Source organism: Boleophthalmus pectinirostris, unplaced genomic scaffold (assembly GCF_026225935.1).
Source record: "Boleophthalmus pectinirostris isolate CB_2022bp ecotype Guang Dong unplaced genomic scaffold, ASM2622593v1 HiC_scaffold_9, whole genome shotgun sequence".
NCBI lineage: Eukaryota > Metazoa > Chordata > Actinopteri > Gobiiformes > Gobiidae > Boleophthalmus > Boleophthalmus pectinirostris.
Genome location: NW_026571541.1, coordinates 8,283,515 through 8,305,891, shown reverse-complemented (window position 1 = coordinate 8,305,891; position 22,377 = coordinate 8,283,515). Strand labels below are relative to the sequence as shown.

Here is a 22,377-nt window from a genome sequence, read left to right as displayed (position 1 = left end):
CAGGAATAAATCTGTCTCAGTCCTGGTCTCAGTCCCGGTCTCAAGTCCTGGTTTGGTCTCGGTCTCAGTCGTCTCAGTCGTGGTCTCAGTCGTGGTCTCAGTCGTGGTCTCAGTCGTCTCAGTCCGGTCTCAGTCCCCGGTCTCAGTCCCGGTCTCAGTCCAGTCCCGGTCTCAGTCAGTCCCGGTCTCAGTCCGGTCTCAGTCCGGTCTCAGTCCCTGGTCTCAGTCCTGTCCCGGTCTCAGGTTTAGTCTGGTTCCGGTTCTCAGTCCTGGTCTCAGTCCCTGGTCTCAGTCCTGTCTCAGTCCCTGTTCAGTCCCTGTCTCAGTCCCTGTCTCAGTCCCTGTCTCAGTCCCTGGTCTCAGTCCTGGTCTCAGTCCCGGTCTCAGTCCTGGTCTCAGTCCCTGGTCTCAGTCCTGGACTCAGGTTTAGTCTGGTTCCGGTCTCAGTCCTGGTCTGGTCCCAGTCTCAATCCCGGTCTCCGTCCTGGTCCCAGTCTGGTCTCGGTCTGGTCCCGGTCTCAGTCCTGATTACCCAACAGTCCTCCAGGCCCGTCTCGAAACATCACAGTTTAAGTCACGGAAATGGGACATTATCCATTTTGTCCATTATTCATTTTAAACCTAAAATCGAAAACTGAAGAAAATGAACTGTTATCTGTTTTTTTTTTGTTGTTGTTTTTTTTTTTCATTTTGGTTTTGGAGACAAATAATGAAGAAAAGAGTTGTTTTTTCATTTTCTTATATATATATATATATATATATATATATATATATATATATATATATTATTTTTTTTTTTTTTTTATTTTGAAAAACAAATGAACGAATGATACAGGGATTAAAATGGTATAACAGAATTTTGCACTGACAGAATCAAGAAGCACATTGGCTTGATTCATGCGAAACTTTGTCTTATTAGTGGTGGATTCTTGCATCAGACCTGAGCTATTTTGCCTAACACATACCGTTACTAACTTCTGAGTATATTGCAATGACATTTTTGTGTGTGTGTGTGTGTGTGTGTGCTTTCTAGTAAGTAACAAAGGTGAGAACAGCTCGTCTGGGGTGAGGATGAGTGCAGGAGAGGGGGAGAGGCTGACAGAGCGGAAATGAGAAGTGCTGTTGATGGATGAATTATGAATGATACGAAATCCAAAAATATGAGACCGCCGGCTAATCTGTCGCTCTGGAAATATTGAGAGCTGTCAGTCACAGATGTGTGCCTCGAAAACCTTAACAAGTGCCAGTCAAAGATGTACACTACTATAGATAATACAGTATATCTTCAATTTCTAGTATACTCATGGTATTTATGGTTTGTGATGCAATGAAAACTGTAAATTCTCATTGTAAATCCTTAAAGGTCCTATATTAAACTATTTTCTGATCTATGTTATAATGTTTCCTCATCACAAACAGACCTGGAGTTGTGTTTTGTTTCATTCACACATGTTTAACACACAAATCCTACATATTTACGCCGAGTTCATCATTTGGATTATTTAAGACCTGGAGTTGACAATCTCTACTGAACTAAGGATAAAAGGAACTTGAAAACTGCCAGTATATGACATCACAAGGTGGAATAGAGCATTTGGAGATGTAGACAGACTAATAATAAAGTATGACTCAAACATGTGTGAATGAAACAAAACCCAACTCCAAGTCTGTTTTTGATGAGGGAACAACATTATAACATGTTTTATACCAGTCTTTCCCAAACTTTTTTTTTTTCTGGGGACCCATATTTTAAAAGTCTAAACCTTTGCGACCCAAGTCAATAGACATTATTCATAAATCACAAAATAAAGGTGGATTTCACAATTATTATAGCATTAATGAAGATATTTTATTGTTGACTGAGTGATCGTGTCTCTAAATAATTAGTATTACTCAAGTTTTAAACATTGTAAAACAGTAACTGAACCAGCAATAAAAAGGATCCATAAGTTGTCTATTTGGACATTAAATGTAGCCCATTTCTTTTTCTTTTCAATAGTGATGGGCAAATGAGTCGGAGCTCTGGAGCACGTCTCGTTCTTTCTGAAACAAATCACTCTGAAGCTCTGCCTCGGAGCTCGTCTCACAGCAGCCGCTCATGTGACCAAAGTGTGGAAGTGTCGGTCCCTCCCCCTACTGCTTCGCTCTGCGTGTCGATCGCTTCAGTGTATCGAAGCGTTTCATTGGCTCAGCGAATGTTCCACTCTGCGACTGGTTCAGTGCTTCAGAGTGTTCAGCGCACTTCTGTGGTTTGACAAGCGCTAAACTGCTACAGTATAAAAGATGCACCAATATTTCTTAATAATGTTGGGTAGTGAGGAGGATTGTGTGACGTTAGTGGTGATTTTGGTGACTTTTGGCGACTTTTGGCATTTGTTTCATTTTCGATGGCATCTACAAGTGGAAAAAAGCGATCCATGGTTTGGGATCACTTTGATCTAATTCCACCTAACAAGGTAACACCTATTTTCTTATTTACAGCTGCTATTTATGTTGCTCTTTACACATTACTTTAAATCATCATTATTATTGTTGTTGTTAGTACGGTGTCGCTCTGCACACAAGTATTGTCTTACACTAACAATACTTCATCGATGCTGAGACACCTGCGTGCCAATGGTTAAATTTGTCCACTAGAGGTCAGTGTTTCTCCAAGTCCTCAGACACGTCGAACCATCTGAGACAATATTGCGACTGAGGTGTCAATGCTTCACGAGGCTCCATTCGCCCATCACTACTTTTCAATATTCAACTTGAGCCAAAATACTCAATAAAATAATTACAAACAGATTAGAAATTATGCAAAACATGTCTTAATGTTTCAATATTTCTAATGAGATAAGTGGGTCTGTGTTTTTGTAGCGTGTTCCAGTCCAGGGTGCAGGAGGAGAGCGCAACACATATCAGGCGCACAGTTCAGTCTGTTTCTGTGCTTTGTGTTTCTTCATTTTTGTGAGCACAGAAAATTCCAGTTCACACACATATATGTAGTAGTGAAAGAAATAAACATGGAAACACTGGCCCTACTGAGGACAAGATATTCTGATGAAATGCTCATCCAGAGTGACAATAAGGTCACAGATCCATATATGCAACTGTATTTTGCAGACCTACATGCAGATCGTGACAAGGAAACTCCAAAAAAATCTCTTGCGGCCCACCTGAGGGTCACAAACCAATCTTTGGGAAACGATGCCTTTACGCTCACAAAAATCAGTTTTGCATAATATAGAACCTTTAATATTTGTCAAATAAAATCTCTACTTTTGTCTTGCACCATTTATTAAAAGATGCATCACAGGTTTTTTTTTTACTTGTCACCATGGAGATGTTATTGCCTGAGATTATTCATAGTATCTTATTAAACTAATCCATTTTGCATTTATTCAAGCAGGTGCCAGTTCTTCCTCCAGAAAAGTTGCGCACTTTTAAACCCATTTTTATTCTCACCCATATACTTTTTCTTTTAAAAGTTGTTTTCTGAAGTGGCTCTCCAAAGCTACAAATGCATCCGTGAACCGTGTAACCTCGTGGAGTCATAAGCGGTGGAAAAGCTGTAGTCATTTTGCTGTACATCCCCAACCTCCTAAAAGAAATGGTACTTTTCTATTGGATTTCTGTGTTTGGAGATGTTCTGTGCTGTTGCCCCCTGTCTCTAAATCCAGTGGAGTCTGTGGGTGTTTGTGTATCTGTGTTTAAAGTGGAGCTCTCACCTCTCTCATGGTCATATCGTCCTCCACATCTCCATCATCCTGTACCGAAAAAACAAAGAACAATCTGTGAGAACAAAATATGGAAAAGCATCAAAACAACTGCACAGGAGCTACTTCAGTCTATCTTCTCAAAATGTATCGGAACACTGAGGACAAATGTTGTTTCTTTTTCTGTCTAGAACAAACTTTATTGACTAAAGAACAATCTCAAAATGATTTAAAGGTGCTCTGTGTAAGTTTTCTGGTGGTCTCCATGGAGATATTATTGCTTTGCCCAGAATGGTCTTCAGTATGGCATTGAACAAGTAACAGCACCAGGTCAAGTTACAGGTCAGATCTGTGGAGAGGTGACCCCGCACAAAGTAAGAAACACTAAGTAAAAACACCAGTAATAAAATAAAAGCTAATAAAATCCAGGCAAAGCAATAACATCTCCACGGAGACAGAGGTGACCGACAAGTACCAGAAAAGTTACATAGTGCTCCTTTAATCAGGCATTTACTTGTTATGACTAGGTTGGTGTTAATTGTTTTAGATGTAGATTTATTTTGTGAAATTTTTGACTTGGTTCCAACATAACTTAAGTTTTACCAGAAAAAAGTAAAAAATAAAAATAAAAACATGTTAATATGAATTAGTCAAAACTGAAATTAAGAATATTATCCTGAATTTAACAGTGCACAATGCAACTTTTCTGGCGGGCTTGTTTTCATGGAGGTGTTATTGTTTTGTCTGAAATGTTCCACAGTATGGCATTAAACCCATGTGGCAAGTATTTAATTAGAGGTGTTTTACTGCTAAAGAAATGCCTTAATAAGCATGCATTCTTGTTGTGAAAAAGGGTCGCCTCGTCTCTCCACAGATCTGACCTTTAACTCGGGCTGGTGGAATCTCAATGAATATGAACGAGTTTAAAGCTGTATTGTGAAATATTCCAGGCAAAGCAATAACATCTCCATGGAGACAAGCAGGAATAACAGGAATGTAACACAAGCACATACATTTTGGTCAATATTTAAAGGTGCATTGTGTAACTTTTCCGGAGGGTTGAGATGTTATTGCCTTGTTTTGGAATGTTTCGCAGTGGCCACGTTTACATGTTGTTGTTTTTGTTTTTTTTAATTCCGAATTAATTATTCAGAATTAAATAGTCTGGACTGAAATAATTCGCCTTCAAATTTACATGGAAATAATAATTCTGAATTGAGGTTTACGTGGAAAACACATTAAATCACTTTTATTTAATTCCTCTCAAGGTCTGGGGGTCGTGAAGAGTTCTGCTTGGACAGGGACATGAACGTATTTATGTCAACCAGAAGAAAATACACATTCAGCTGCTACTGGCTTTTTTATCATCTCGGTTTGTTGTTGCGCCACGGACACAATCGTGATACAATCTTTTTCGCAGCCGTTCCGATGATAATAAAACAGCAGCTCGAGAATTATATCATTGCGCTTTACGTCTGTCAGCTGAGGAAAATTGTTTCGGTTCGAGACCAACGTTTGCTCCGGGTCACTATCTTGCAGTGCGTCATCACGTCAGAAGGGTCCGCTAAACAACCAGATGTATTTTTAAGAGGAATAAACGTTTACATGATCAAGGAATAAATTAATTCGGCTTTAATTTTTTTGAATAAACTACCCAATTACTTCGGAATCAAGTTTAATTAAGTTTAATTCCGAATAAATGTTTACATGGTCTTTTTGAAACTGAATATAATTTTTATTCCAAATTCAATTATTTTTAATCAGAATTAAACCTCTCGTGTGAACGTGGCAAGTATAACATTAAACCTTTATCTGAGACCAAATCAGACCAAGTTACAGGTCAGATCTGTGCAGAGGCGACCCCGCTCCCAGTCAAAATGCCTGTTTTTTTAGGTATTTTTGAGCTATAAAACCACCTGTAATTGAATAAACGTAAGGTAGATTTGTGGAACATTCCAGGCAGAGCAATGACATCTCCATAAAAACAAGCAGGTGACGGACCCCTAACCGAAAAGTTACACGGTGCACTTTCAATTTAACTTTCACAGTATATCGATTTATAGATTAGTTGACTTGAAGACTGTCTTGTCCCTTGACCCTGGCGCCTCCACATTAGCGCGGAGAGAGTCAAATGAAACAGCGGGGAGACATAATTAGGCTGGTTTAGCTGTGAGTGCTCAGAGACAGATGGGCACAAGTGAGTGAGTGAAGAGGAGACTCCAGTACATTTAATGAGGGCGGGGGCGTGATTCATGACACAGAAGATGGTCGTTAGGATGATGGAGCTACGGCACTTTGCGGAGTGACAAGCCGAGACTGGGATCTAACTCGCAACCCCTGGGAAGAATAAGTGTGGAGTTGTTTGGACAAGATAATGTTGTATTATTAAAGCTCATACATTACGCGAAACTGACTCTTGTGAGCTTTAAATCACGTTTTAATGTTGTTACCTCCTCAAAAACATTCTGGAGTTGTGTTTTGTTTCATTCACACATGTTTGAGTAACTCTTTATTATTAATCTGTCTATATTTCCAAAGCTTAAAATGCTCCGTTTGAACTGGTGATGTCATGAATTGGTAGAGTGCTTTCTGTCTGAGAGAAGAACTCAGCGTAAATGTGCAGGTTTTGTGTGTTAAATGTGTGTGAATGAAACAAAACACAACTCCAGGTATGTTTGTGATGAGGAAACAACATTATAACATACTGTAGATCTGAAAATAGTAATATTGGCCCTTTAAAAGTATTATAAACATAAACAGGGCTAGCTGGAGTCAGATTTCAGTCTATGTCAAACTGAAAAGACCAATAGATTTAAACAAAAAAGCAACAAAAATTTAAACAAAATTACAGCAATAATCTGAATGTTATTGAAACTGGTCCAAGCAAGTAATGCAATTTACAAAGTAACTTTTATACAACAGCTAAACCAGAGAGTCCATGTATTTTTATTTCATCAGGTCCTCAAGGCTTTTTCTCTCTCTTTCAAATAATTTATAAAAAGTGTCCCCGAAGAATTATAACATTCTATCTTATGTTTTTGTCAGTTTTGTTTTCACACATATATTCTTCTTCCTGACCACCTTCTGTACACTTTTATCAAATTATATGAGCAAAAAATATTTCATAATTCCACTGTGCTCTATGAGTGGTCAAAACTTGAGACCCCAGTGTTTAAGAACTAAGCTGAACACAAGATAGAAAGACACATTTGCACGGGATTAGTATGACCTGTGGACCTTTGGTGATTTGTAATAATTGCGGAGGATGCCTGAGATCTGTATCCTGTGCGATTGTGCCATGTCTGTAATTTGTAAAGTAAAAATTACGCTGCCAATTACCTACTATATTTCGCCAAACACAGACATCCGGTGATAATACTAGTCCAGTGTGAGTCTGCATCTCAGTGTTTGTTGTTGTAATTAAACACCTTTTTCTTTTCGCGTTCTTTTCTCAAATAGAGTAATTTAGAGACTTTGCTTATCCCATGCAAATGCGCTCCAAGTAACACACAGGTGGGGCGGTAATTTGCAAATTACCAGATGTTCCCAGGTTGTATTTATCCCGTGCGAGTAAGGCTTATGAGCAGAGGCGGTGCTACCATTACGCAACAGTAGGCGGCTGCCTAGGGCCCCCAAAACCTAAAGGGGCCCCCCAACCAATTTGTCCTCAGTGCCACTAACGGTCGAGGCCTCAAAGCTATTTGATTTTCTCTCAATATGACATTAAATGATAGTCTACTTTTAAGCGATCATAAGAAAAATAATCATAATCATAAGAAAAAAATAATAATCATATGTAATGGATGTAAACAAAAATGTAATTGTACAAGCAAAAAAATAAAACAACTGTCAGTTCTGGTTATCTAGTAGGCGACTGAACTAATAAGACAAGTTTCCAAGCCATCATAATTCAAATAAATAGAGATGTGCATGTCTCAAGAACAATGGGGAAAAACAGACAACAAACTATATAGTAAAAAAAACAAAAAAACAAAAAAACAAAACCGTGGATTATAATGAGGGCGCCAAACTCAATTTTACCTAGAGTCCCCAAATTGCTAACTCCGCCACTGCTTATGAGTGGTCAAAACTTGAGACCACAGTGTTTATGAACTCCCCTGAACACAAGATAGAAACTTAGAAATATAAAGGGGACAAAAAGTGAACAGAATCTTCAGTCCTAATTCTCCGACTACGTACTTCTCACCAAGAAAGTACAGCCAACAATCTGGAGAAGATCTACTGCTCCCTTCAGTCTCTTTGACAGATAGATAAAATGTAAAAGGCATATTCTTTCTCGACCAAATTAACTGTATACCCCACGTTGGTTATTCCAGGGTCCTAAATAGTGACTCTTTAAATGGTAAATGACCAGTTGTATAAAGTGCTTTTCCACTTATTCACACACTCATTCATACACCAATAAACACAGACACGACCCAAACTAATCAGGCTGGTAATATTGTATTGAAACAAGTCACTAACATTTTAATACATATCCTGACTTTAAAGTAAACCTAAGTGAGTAAATGTAACTGAGGCGAGGCTGGTTAAGTGTCTTGCCCAAGGGCACAATGACAGTATACACCTGTGAGATCAAACAGGCAACTTTCAGATCAGAGTATGAACACTGTACCGACATAGCAACCGTCCCCGTGTTATTATGTCTCAAAATGACTGTAAAAACACGTATTATTAATGTGGGCGGGTCCACTTCTCCACGGATCAGACCTGTAACTTGGCCTGGGGATGTGGCTGGCTTGTCTCCATGGAGATTAAAGTAAGCATCATAGTATAGAACATTTGAAGAAAAAAATTAATTAAGTCAAGCGGGTGATGGACCTTCTACCAGAAAAAAAATGTCAATTTGTTTTTCAATATAAAACCAAAAACCAAGAAAACAAAAGAAAAAACAACTGTTTTCTTCATTATTTGTCTCCAAAACCAAAATGAAAAAAAAAAATGGATAATGATTAGTTTTTTTTCTGTTTTCAATTTTGTGTTTAAATTAATAATGGCAAAAACAGATAATGGCAGTTTCCTGTTTTCGTGACTTAAACTGTGATGCTGGTCCCGGTCCGGTCCCGGTCTCCATCCCGGTCCAGTCCCGGTCTCCGTCCCGGACTCCGTCCCGGTCTCCGTCACGGTCTCCGTCACGGTCTCCGTCACGGTCTCCGTCACGGTCTCCGTCACGGTCTCAGTATCATTCCTAGTCTCAGTCTTGGTCTGGTCCCAGTCTCAGTCCTGGTCCTGTTCCCGGTCTCAGTCCTGGTCCTAGTCCTGGTCCTGTTCCCGGTTTCAGTCCTGGTTTGGTCCCGGACCTGGTTCAGTCCTGGTTCAGTCCGTATGCGACGCAAAATTCCGGCATCACAGTTTAAGTCACATAAACGGGAAACTTTTATCAGTTTTTTCCATTATTCATTTAAACACAAAATCAAAAACTGAAAAAAAATAAAATAAAAATCATTATCCGTTTTTTCATTTTGATTTTTGGAGACAAATAATGATTGAAAATAGCTGATTTTCTTATTTTTGGTTTTATTTTGAAAAACGAATGAACGAACGACACACGGACTAGAAAAGTTACACATTGCACCTTTTCTCCATGGAGATGTTATTGCTTTGTCTGGAATGTTTCAAAGTATCTTCACGGAGACCAAACCAGACCAAGCTACAGGTCAGATCTGTGGAGAGGCGACCCCGCTCTCAGTCAGAATGCCTGTTTTTCTAGGGATTTTTCAGCTTTAAAACCACCTGTAATCGAATAAATGTAAAGTAGAGCTGTTTTAAGTCACGCTGTAGAACATTCCAGGCAGAGAAGAAGAGGTGAAAACACAAAAGCCGCTGCACAACAAACACACAATAGTAAATGGTGTTGGATTCCAGTGTAAGAGCACAGAGTCTCTCTCCAGACCCGCTCAGCTGTGAAATACTCTCTCACTGTGTTGTCATGTGCTCCAGTCCACATATTTACCCTCTGAGGACTTAAGCAACACCGCACAAACAACGAGGGACATGGAGGGAGGAGGGACAGAGAGAGAGGAAGAGAGAAAGAGGGAGGGAGAGAGAGTCGTGTGCTCCAGTGCGGCTATTTACCCACTGAGGACTTAAGCAGCACCTGAAAAAGAAGAAGGGAGATGGAGATGAAGAAGGAGAGAGATATAAGGTAAGGGGGGAAGAGAGAGAGTGAGAGAGAGAGATGGAGACAGACAGAGAAAGAGACAGAGAGATAGTGAAGGATAGACAGAAAGAGAAGAGGGAGAGAAATATAAGGGGGAGAGGGAGAGAGAATGAGAGAGAGAGAGAAAGAGAAGAGGGAGAGAAATATAATGGGGAGGGGGAGAGAGAGAGAATGAGAAGAGAGAAGGGGGAGAGAGAAAGAGAGAGAGAGAGAGAGAGAGAGAAGAGAGAGGGAGAAATTAATGAGGAGAGAGAGAGAAGAGAGAGAGAGAAGGAGAGAGAAAGAGAAGAGGGAGAGAGATATAAGGGAGGGGGAGAGAGAGAAAGAGAAGAGGGAGAGAGATACAAGGGGAGGTGGGAGAGAGAGACAGAATGAGAGAAAAAGTGAAGGATAGAGAGATATGGGGGAGAGAGAAAGAGAGAGAGAGAGAGACAGAGAAAGTGAAGGATAGAGAGAAAGAGAAGAGGGAGAGAAATATAATGGGGAGGAGGAGAGAGAGAAGGAGAGAGAGAAAGAGAGAGAGAAGGAGAGAGAGATATAAGGGGAGGGGGAGAGAGAGAGAATCAGAGAAAAAGTGAAAGAAAGAGAGATATGGGGGGCGAGAGAAAGAGAGAGAGAAAGAGAGAGAAAAAGAGAAGAGGGAGAGAGATATAAGGGGGAGGGGGAGAGAGAGAATGAGAGAGAAGAGAGAGAGAGAGGAGAGAAGGATAGAGAGAAAGAGAAGAGGGAGAGAGAAAGAGAAGAGGGAGAGAGATATAAGGGGAGGTGGGAGAGAGAGAGAATGAGAGAAAAAGTGAAGGATAGAGAGATATGGTGGAAAGAGAGAGAGAGAGAGAGAAAGAGACAGAGAGAAAGTGAAGGATAGAGAGAAAGAGAAGAGGGAGAGAAATATAATGGGGAGGGGGAAAGAGACAGAATGAGAGAAAAAGTGAAGGATAGAGAGATATGGGGGAGAGAGAATGAGAGAATGTGAGAGAGAGAGAAGGAGAGAGAGAAAGAGAAGAGGGAGAGAAATATAATGGGGAGGGGGGAGAGAGAAATAGAGAGAGAGAGAGAGAAGGGGGAAGGGGAAAGAGAGGGAATGAGAGGGAGAAAGAAAGAGAGAGATAGTGAAGGATAGAGAGAAAGAAAAGGGGGAGAAAGAGAGAGCGAGAGATAGAGTTGGTAAAGGACATAAAGCGAGACTTTAGCAGCACCTGAAAAAGAAGGGAGGTGGAGGAAGAGGAAGAGAGACAGAAGGGGGGAGAGAGAGAGAGTAAAGGATAGAGAGAGACTTAAGCAGCACTTGATAAAGAAGAAGGCGATGGAGGAACGATGGAGGAAGAGTGACAGAAATATAAGGGAAGGGAGAGAAAGTGCAGGATGGAGAGCGAGAGAGAGAAAGAGAGAGGGGGATGAAGGACAGAGAGAGACACTTCAGCAGCACCTGAAAAAGGAGAGAGAGAGAGAAAGAGGGAGAGATGGTGAAGGAGAGAGAGAGAGAGAGACTTTAGCAATGCCTGAAAAAGAAGGAGGGAGATGGAGGAAGAGGTACAGACAGAAGGGGGAGAGCGAGAGAGAGAGAGAGAGAAGAGAGAAAGATACAGAGAGGGGGGGATGAAGGACAAAGAGTGAGAGAGTTTTGCATCACCTGAGAAAGATGAGTGTGAAGAGAGGGAGAGTGAAGGATAGACAGTGAGAGATGGAGAGATAGAGAGAATGAAGGATAGAGAGAGAGACACACACACACAGAAACTTAAACAGCACCTGAGAAAGAGGGAGGAAAGGAAAAGCGAGGGAGAGAGATGATGGAGGGATAGAGAAATGAAGAGAGAAAGAAACTCGTGCTTCAGTTCAGGTATTTACCCTCTGAGGACTTAAGCAGCACCTGAGAAAGAAAGAAAGAAGGAGGGAAAGAAGGAGAGAGTGTGAGAGAGAGAGAGAGAGAGAGAGAGAGAGAGGGTGTGAGGGAAGGAGAAAGGCAGAGTGCCCCAGGGGCTGATGGGAGCTCATTTATCCTCATTGCGCTGGTGGCCGACCTGTTGGTAACCTCGGCGACTGCAGCTCAGGGAGAAAAAGGTGCCCTACTGTAGCATTATGCAAGCACAGGCCAGACGTGCACTGGGTTGATTAGACTAAACTACACACACACACACACTTACACAATTACACACACACACAACTCTTTCTAGGGGATTTCTGATTCAAATAACACTTTTTTTTAAGCTTTCTGCACCAAGCACCAAATAAAAAGAACATTTGGCTTTCCTCAATTCTCAAACGGTGACTAAAGCTGATCGACAGAGCAGCTCAACAAAGGTATACTGCATTACTTTTCTAGTGGAGGGTCTGCCATCTGTTTGTTATGTTATTGCATCGCCTGTAATGTCCCACAGTATGGCTTTCCACACACTGACGTCCATGGAGACAAGCAGGTGGTTTGAATTGTCAAGCTTCCTTTTTTTCCCCAGGTACCGTATTTTGTGCATTATAAAACAACACTAATGACAAAAAATGGTAAAGATACATTCAAAGTAGAGATAAAGTAGGCTATTTTTCCGTCTGCAACCGCATCACAAAACTCATCATCCATCCGCTATCCATTTGCACTCACAGTTTTTGACCATGATTTTCAAAACTGTACCTGCCCGCCATCCGCCATCCACCGACTGATCGCCGAGTTCCGAGTTTATTATTTTAGTAGTTAAGGGTGAAGTATAATTTAGCATCGACTCAACGCACACTGCCACCGTCGCCTTGTCACGTCGTTTTTGGTTTATGCATCGAGGTCTATGCACCGCCACAACGATATGAGGCTAGGATATATATCCATTCATGTATACGTTCTATGCGTATGACCTGCAGATGTATAATGTCTGAAAAGTTTCACATGAACCATCTCCAACGCGACAGAAGCACAGAACAGACTCACCATCAGCAGAACACCCCTCTGTCACAGAAAGAACATATTCTCATATTCCACCGTGTCATTTTTAGGTCCAACAGAAGTTGAACGCATCAGTGCACAAGGAGCGAGCTGTTTTTTCAGTGCTAATAGTTTATGCTAATTAGTCATGTGGTTTTAAGTTTCATTTCTGTAAAAAGTAATGCAAATGAACAAAGCTGCATTAAACACATTAGTACTCAATGTATATTGAAAGAAAGGAAAGCGGAGTAAAACTGCCACCCACCCGAATTTAATTAAAATCCAGGTTATATTTGGTATTACATGACTGTAACCGCCATCCGCGCATCTCTAATTCAAAACCATCTTACAAAACATTTCTGGTTGCAATAACAGCCCCATACAGACAACAGATGATGCGCCCGCCTCTAGGAAAGCTACAAATCTTTAAACAATAATAGTAGTCTATCATAACAACTCACTGGTCAAATATAGAGCCCAAATTATCGTGGTACATTTACCTTGACCAGTCACAACAATAAATTAGAATAGTTGTTGGCCAAATTTAAAGGGCCCATATTACACTATTTTCTGATCTGTTATAATGCCGTTTCCATCAAAAAAACATACCTGGAGTTGTGTTTTGTTTGCATTTGCACACACATCTTGTGTATTTAGGCCACATTCTTCTCTCAAACAGAAAACAACTTCACTCCATACACCTTCACTAAAATCATTTGGATCATTTCAACCCTGGAATTACCGAAACTCTACTGAACAAAAGGTAAAAGGCAATAGAACTGTGCATTTGGAGCTTCAGAGATGTAGACAAACTAATAATAAAGGATGACTCAAACAAGTGATTGAAACAAAACACAACACAACAAAACACTCAAGCACCATGAGATCAGAATGTCCCCACCTTCCAACAGGTCTCATGATGAAGAGATAATCTACGTTGTTTACTTCACCTGTTGCCATAGCGATCAATAAAACCCCTGTCATACCACATAAAGCGCACATAACATAGATTGCAGTATCGAGCTGACCCAACGGGCCAGCGGTTTTGTCCTCAGCTGTTACTGTAAGGACTCACTTTACATGCACTGGCCTTCCCCATGTCTCTGTCTACATGGGCCCTGTTCCCCGGGCGCTCCTCGTCATCCCGATCTGATCTCTTTTTGATGCGTTTACATAGAAGCCCTCCAACCACGTCTCATCCATACGACATTCACACTGCCCTTGTATTGTTTGACAGGAGCAATCATCAGTTAGACAGCCCAGATAACACGCTCTGTGGGCTTGGACACGTCTACGGCTCCAGCACAACTAACCTAAATACCAGTGGCGGAACGTAAAAGTAGCAGTAAAAGTACGTTGAGGGTCCATCACCTACTTGTTTCTATGGATATGTCATTGCTCTGCCTAGAATGTTCCACAGCATGATGCTACATTTACATTTATTAAATTACCAGTGTTTTTATAGCTGAAAAATATCTACAGAAATAGGCATTCTGACTGTGAGGTCGCCTCTCCACAGATCTGACCTGTAACTTGGTCTGGTTTCGTGAAAAATTCCAGACAAAGCAATAACCTCTCCATGGAGAAAAGCATTTGACGGACCCTCCACCAGAAAAGTTACCTTTAAGTAAAAATTTCAGGTTCAATTTTAAAATGGATACTTTTTGCTTTTACTTTAACTACATTTTTAATTTAAAGTAGTTTTTAATCATAGTCTGGCCTCAAGGTTTGTTTTGATCAAGTTCACAGTCTGAGCAAACAAAAATATACAAAACTGACTCACAGCTCAAATCTGTATCAAAATCACTACATTTGATGCTCAAACTCTGTTCAAAATGCTTCTACTTTTTGCTCTTTAAATACACTTTACTGGATACTTTTAAATAGAAATAAATTAATTTTTCATGCCATATTTATTTATTTTTTGCTTCATATCTGCACTTTTACTCAAGTACCAGAATGTAATACTTCTTCCACCACTGCAAAACGCAGCCTATAAAGTACAATAGACCTCAGAGACGCCTCAGGGGCTGTGTTTTCTAGGACAACTGTTAATCCCGTTAGTGGTAACCAGGACAAGTGTCATCACACACTGAGCAGCCCTAGTTTTTGCCCATATAAAAATCTCCCATCTCCAAAGCCTTTTCAAACGTGTCCTTACAAATCAAAAGATTGTAGATGTGTTTGTGTACTACAGCATCTAAATGTGCAATATGAAACTTTTCTGGTGGAGGGTTTGTCGCCATGGAGATGTTATTGCTTCTCTGTTATGTTCTACAGTAAGGCAATAAACTTATCTATGTTTGGTTGCTAAAAAGCGACCTTAAAAAGCAAGCATTCTTACAGTGTGCCGGCCAGCTCTCCACAGACCTGATCGGTAAACTGACTCGGTGAGGTCAGCTGCTTGTCTCCATGAAGATAACTCTAATCCCACACTGGCCACGTTTATATGATGTTTTTAATTCAAAATGAATTGTTCTGAATTAAACAGTTCGGAATTAAAATATTCTCTGAGTTGAAAATAATAATTCCGACTTGAGGTTTACATGAAAAACACGTTAAATTGCCTTTATTTAATTCCGCTCAACATTTGGGGGTTGGGAAGGGTTCTGATTGGACAGGGGGCGCACTAACATATTTACGTCTACCGAAAGAAAAAACACACACTTCAGCTGCTACTGGCTTTTTTGTCATCTTTGTTTGTCGTTACGCCACGGACACAAACATGACACAGACTTTTTTCGTAATCGTTCCAATGATAATGAAGCAGCAGCTCGAGAATTCTGTCATCACGCTTTACGTCTGTCAGCTGAGGAGGAGAAGGGAAGAGTGTCGGAGAAGGGACGAAGAAGATAAAGTGAGTTGACGGCTGCTCTTCCTCTCACTCCTACATCCCGCTCGCAAATCCAAAGAGCGGTAGAAGAAAGTCCAAAGCGAGGACTGGTGGAGCCAGATCGCATCAGAAGGGCGGCCCACCGAACATGCATGGAATGACCAGACTGATTTTTAAGAAGAATAAACGTTTACATGATCGAGGAATGAATGAATTGGGCTTTAAAATCATAATAAACTACCCACTTACTTTGGAATTTTCGTAAGCTTAATTCCAAATAATCATTTTCATTAGGAATTAGGTTTTTACAAGGCCTTTTTAAAAGCGGAATTATTTTTTATTCAGGATTAAATTATTTTTATTCAGAATTAAAGCTCTCATGGAAATGTGGCTACTGTGGAGCATTCGGAGCAAAGCAATAAAATCTCCATGGTGACAAGCAGGTGGCATAACTTCTACTAGAAAAGTTACACAATGCATCTTTGAATTTATGACGAAATGCTAATCAATGATACCATTTTATTACACTGCTGCTCCTGGATCGGATCCAAACTACTGGTGCATGTCAGACTCCACCAGGGCTGCCCTTTGTCACCGATGCTGTTCTCTATGCCATTTTCTACTCAAATACATAACAGGCCTGTCCTGGTGTTGCCCCCTGCTCGTCTCCATGAAAACTGACAACTTTAATGCCCTACCGCGGGAAGTTCTGTAAGATCTCCATGGCAACAAGCAGGTGGTGTACCCTCCATCAGAACAAAACAATACATTTTAATACAACTTCATGGAAATTCTGTTTGCTAATGGCATACAACAAGAATAAACTCACAATTTACACTTTTCTAATTTTACGTCCTTTCAAATCGAGTCTATTTCTTGCATCTCTACACTGAAATGATAACAGATTGCAGTAGTTGGATTGTTCAAATGGGAGTTACAGTGAATCCAAGTCCACATTAACTTTATAGTCTTTCTACTCTTCTGGGGATTTCTAATTTAAATAAGCAAGCACTAAATAAAACAACATTTGGGTTTCCTCCCTTTTCAGATCGTGACTAAATCTGATGTAAAGTAGAGCTAGGCAAGGGCGGACTGTGCTGTTTTTTTTCTGTTTGTAGGGTACACCAACTGTTTGAAGATGTTGGTGCTTTGTCTGAGAATGTTCCACGGCATTAAATATATGAATCTCCACGAATCCAGGCAGATGGTGGATTGAAGGTCATGGTACAGGTCAAATCTGTGGAGAGGTAAGCTTGCTCAGAGTAGGAAGGCATATTTTTCTAGGTATTTTTTGAGGAATAACAACACCCATAGTAAAACAGCATGTTATTGCTTTGCCTAGAATGTTCCATGGTATGATTTGACACATTTCCATCTAGTATTTATTCATTATAGATGTCTGTATTACTCAGCAATACCATAATTCTATGAATAGGGGTGACTCTCCACAGTTCTGAACTGTAATGTTGCGTTGTGCTGTAACCTGCTTGTCTTCCGGTTGATAAATAGGTTTAATCTATACTGTGGAACATTCTAGACAAAGCAATAGCATTTCCATGAAGACAAGCATGTGGCAGACCCTCCACTAGAAATGTTACGCAGTGAACCTTTCAGCACTTAGATCTTTGATGAAATTTTGAACTTATTTTAACTGACTCCATACATCTCCTTAAAACTGTGCTTTTAATGGTGAAGTGTATCCTAAAACCGCAACGAAAACGTTTAAATGTCACTTTATGCTATTTTCTGATCTGTTATAATTAGGGATGTAACACAAAAACCGAAATATCATGACATTGTATCGTCAAAAGTCTCACACTAATATCGTGGGCTGTCACAATGTATCGAAACACAAGTTCCTTTGCTTAAATGCATGGTTTTACAGTAGCAACAGGTATATAGGGAACTACATATCCCATGATTCATTTCAGTGCAAACAACATGAATAAATATCTTTTTTACTTTTTTCTTGGGATTATAACGGAAATAATTCACACCAAAATCTTGTCAAGGTATTTTAAAAGCAAAAAAGTGTCCCATCTAAAATTATATTACCCTCTTCAAAATATCGCAATAAATATCGTTAACCGAGAGATTTGGATATCGTTCCATCCCTAGTTATAATGTTGCTTCCTCGTCAAAAACATACCCAGAGTTGTGTTTTGTTTCATTCACACATGTTTAACACACAAACCCTGAATTTAGGCTGAATTCTTCTCTCAAACGGAAAACACACTGTTCCACCTTGTGATGTCATGTCATACAGGAAGTGCTTCACTGTGTTTTTAAACTAAATAGACCTTCACTAGAATCATTTGGATTATTTCAGTCCTGGAACTGTCAATCTCTATTTAAGAAAAGGTATAAGGCATTTGAAAACTATTGTTTCATGACATCATAATGTGGAACAGAGCATTTTGACCTTTGGAGATGTACAGTAGACAAATTAATAATAAAGGGTTACTCAGACATGTGTGAATGAAACCAGGGTTCCCACTCTTTTTCACTGACTAAATTTCAAAACTTTTCCATGACTTTTTCATGACCTAAAGTGAATTTTCTATGACTTTATGGCACCCTAGTGTGGAATTAAGCAGATTTTTAGGGCTAAATATGAAATGTTAACCCTTTCCACTCACCTTATGGTTTGGGATTATAGTTTTTTACAGTGCATTTATTGTCATCTATTTTAAACAAAAGGTGCAGAAGTTCACAAATAATCATAAAAGCCTAATGATAACTTTACAGAACTTTGTAGTTGCGTGAAAAAAGATACTAACTTTTCATTACTTTTCCAGGATTTCTATGCCTGTGGGAATCCTGTGAACCAAAACACAACTCCAGCTATGTTTTTGATGAGGAAACAACATTATAACATGAGTTAAAGCTCACAAGAGTAAAGCAAAATTTAAAGATATTGAAATGCTTATGTTATATTCTACTATACTCAATATGTAATTTGGATTATCTCAGTAGTGCTCCTTTAACAAAACTGAACCCACAATTTTAACTTTTCCAACAGGTTGCAGTAGATGTATTGTTCAATTGGGAACCTGAGTGAGTCCAAGTCCACATTAAGTTTATATTGAGTCTTGGGAGTGCTGACAACACACCAATAGAGCTGTACTGCTTGCTGTGCTGTTTCACGGACATAGATTAGAAAGACCCATTGCTCTTGTGAACCACCTCTGCGCGTCTCCTATAGCCATCCATCTTCACTTGTGTCCAGCCACAGCATCGCAATCCAATGGCAGCTATCCAAGCCAGCATCCGATACACACAATCACACTAGCGCGGCAGCAGCAGATTCACAATGACAGTTCTCAGCTCCTCTGTGCTTAACTGGCTTCTGTTGACGCAGTAAAACACACAGTTAAGTTTATGTCCTTTGCGCTTGTTCGTATTGACGGGGTAGTCTGCTGGTACATATAATAAACAGGAGAGAAGGCAATAATCTCATAATGATGAGCCACACTCGCATGATGCACAATGGCCCCGGCTGCTTGGGTTGGCTGCGGTGCTTTATTGCTTTCACTTCACATTACTGCGGAGAAGTAAGGAGTCCTTCAGAGACCGCCTGAAGTATGAAGGGTCACGCTGAGATATGGGGTTTCAAATATAATTGCTATAGCTGCCCGGTCAGTCAAGAATGCAGGAGATCTAAATAAATAATAAACGACACTGTGCAAACACATGAAAAGTGTTGGCACCAGAAGAAAATGCGACTGCTGCTCTGAATGCTCCATGATCATCATCTTAGCAAAAGGTAAACATTGGTTGCACTTTCAGCGCATCGGCTCTTAAAACTCCATTTATCTCACTTTACACACAAACGCCAAGCTATAGTTTTCCTGAATTTCCAATCTAGCTGGCGTTTTTAGAAAGATTCATTTTCAGAGGTGAATTCGCCATTTGTGAAGATGGAACAAACAAAGGGAAATGTCTCAATTTTTAAAAATACCCGTGTATGTTTAAAAGGGGCCTCAGTCCAGACATTGTACATGTTTCAAAGGTTGTATGGATGCTGTTTTGAAATGGATGAAATTGGGTTTGAAAAGGCATTTCCAATCTGAAAGTACTGAAACTAGATTCTCTACTGCTCTGTGTTATCTTTATCAGGTAGTATCAGACAGGCACCAGTATCGGCCAGGTTAAGAGTTGTGAGGGAGAGGCGAGCAGGCAAACAAAGACAGAGCTGTTCAGGTTATAACTCCTCCTATAGGGTAGGATAGCAGTCGAAACATTTCAGTTTTGAAAACAGTGAAAAGATGACTACCTTTGAAACCTTTTCAACCAACAAGGGAAACCGTAAACACTGCTCAGTGGTCAGTGATCACATTTTTATATAGAGCTTTATAGCCACCTTCAAGGCACTCAAAGCACTTTACATCAAGGAACCACTCACCCACACACATTCATACACCAGTGTACACAGACACTGGGGGCGAGGTGGGTTAACCATCCTGCCCAAGGACACAATGACAATATGAACCACCAACCTGTGGGCCAGTGAATCTGAGTGCTCAGACAGTTTTTGTTATGATTTAATGATCAAGTGCAAAACTCAACCGGAAATCTATGGTAAAGGAAGATATATTTTTCATTCTTACTTTCAAGAGGAGATGTCTTCAGTACTGTCAGATGTGCTTTGCAAATAAATGACTGTGATTGGATCTTCTTTATAACTGATGCTTCTCTGATTCACTTCTGTATCAAAAAAGTCTGAGGACCTGGCTCACTGGCCGGTACTGTCACCTGAAACCCAACAAAGTCTTTATCGTTTTTATACTACTCCAAGGAACGATGAACACCACGGAGCAATATTTCTTGGCAGTTTTGTCTTCTGTAAAGTACTGGGATGTGGAGCAGATTCGTCACTCGGCACAGATCCCATATCAAGCCAAAATCAGCTCCGGTCAAAATGAATTACAGCCATCTGCAGCAGATAAGTTCACTGTGTCTCCACAAATGATTGGGGAAATGAGCGTTTCATCTCCTCCTCTGATTATTCTCTACAGATCCACAAGGACACTGTTAATGGGCCTCTGCTGTGCTTTGACTCTGCACCAACACACAGCACTTGACCTCTGGTGAAATTTTGAACTTATTTTAACTAACTGTATACATACACTGTACACAAACTGTACTTTTATTCGGAGTATGTTTCATTCACACAAAACCTGCATTTTTACACAGAGTTCTTCTCTCAAACAGGAAACACTCTGTTCCACATTGTGATGTCATGTGGTAATACAGGAAGTGCTTCACTGTTTTTAAACTCCATAAACCTTCACTAAAATCATTTAAATTATTTCAGTCCTGGAATTACCAATCTCTACTGAAATATGGTGGATACTTCTGCCACCACCCCACAGTGTTAGTATGATTTCACTTCATTTACATTAAGTGAATTACAGCACAAATAATTTAATTTAATTCCTTTATTTTAGACTTATATTCAAATTTGGGTGCACAGATTTTAGTTAATATAAGTCTAAATTACTTACTTTCACTATTTTTTTTTTTTGTATTTGAGTGGTCAGACAGAAGTAGCCTGATTCATTAGCCAGTTTCCCTTCGTGGAAACCGTGTGACCTCACAGTATTAGGATTTGTTCGCTCGACAGTAGGCGGGTATTTTTTTCACTTAACCAATCGCTGCTGTTTGGTTGTGACGTATGTAATGTGCCAGAACACTCAGTGGTGTCCAAGTAATTGCCGGCACTACAGCAAACAAAACAGAGAGCGAACATGTCTGTCAATGATCAGTGTTGTTTCTGCAAGATGAACTTGCGAATTAAAGGTGCAATAAAAAAATACAAAGTTTGTATTTGACAAAGGAATTCCAAAGGAGGATATCGGAAGCAACTCGAAGTTGGTTTAGCTCTCTGCTGATTGGCCGGTGCGCGGTCTTCCACAACTTCCAGGGTTCCTGCAAACCATCTAATGTATTCTGATTGCTGACCTAGTCGCTGGAGAGAAATGAAATTGAGCAAAGGCACTAGGTGGCGCCAGCCTGGCTAAGATGGAGGACCCTTGGCAGAGACGATCCACGCCGAACAAAGGGGGGATCAGTATTTAATTAGTTTTACTAAGTTAGTTTGTCTAGTTTGTTTAAGGTTACTTTATTGTCACTTATTATTTTGTGTGTTCTACTTTTGTGCCTTCTTGTTACTTTGATTTAGTCAGTAGTTTTAGTTAATTATTTAGTATAATTCCCCTGTCTTGTGTTCAGTTTTAATTGGCCCTCATGTATATAAACAGTCCTGTTCTTTGTCTGGCTTGGGTTTTGTTCTGTTTATGGATGGATTTAAGTTACCCCAGTTGGGCCTGGCTTTTTGTTAATAATTTACCTAATTTGAGCCTTTGTTAAATTACATCTTTTTTTGACTTGATTAAATTGAAACTTATTTTTATACCTTGTCTTTGCCTTTGTGTTTGACCCACTAAATGATCTAAAGGTAAAACGAACAGTAGATGTTAACTATCACTTCATGACATCACAAGGTTGAACAGAGCATTTTGAGCTTTGGAGATGAAAACAAATGAATAACAAAAGATTACTCAAACGTGTGAATGAAAGTAAACACAACTCCAGGTATGTTTTTGATGAGGTAACAGCATTCTAACCTGATTTAAAGCTCACAAGATATTGAATTGCTTATGTTATATTATACTGTACTATACTCAATGTGTAATTTGAATTATCTCATTAACCATGTATATGATCAGAAGTGTAGTATAATTGGTCTGTATCT

General features: G+C 39.9%; 1 protein-coding gene across 2 annotated transcripts in view; it reads right to left on the bottom strand.

Annotated features, from left to right (window-relative positions):
- The window catches only part of clcn2c (chloride channel 2c), a 301,208-nt gene that overhangs the window by 22,460 nt on the left and 256,371 nt on the right, over positions 1–22,377 (bottom strand). For both annotated transcript variants that reach the window (XM_055147757.1, XM_020926770.2), the window contains one exon: positions 3,714–3,752. In XM_055147757.1, coding sequence (XP_055003732.1) covers positions 3,714–3,752 — 39 coding nt within the window. The remainder of the gene's footprint in view (positions 1–3,713; positions 3,753–22,377) is intronic.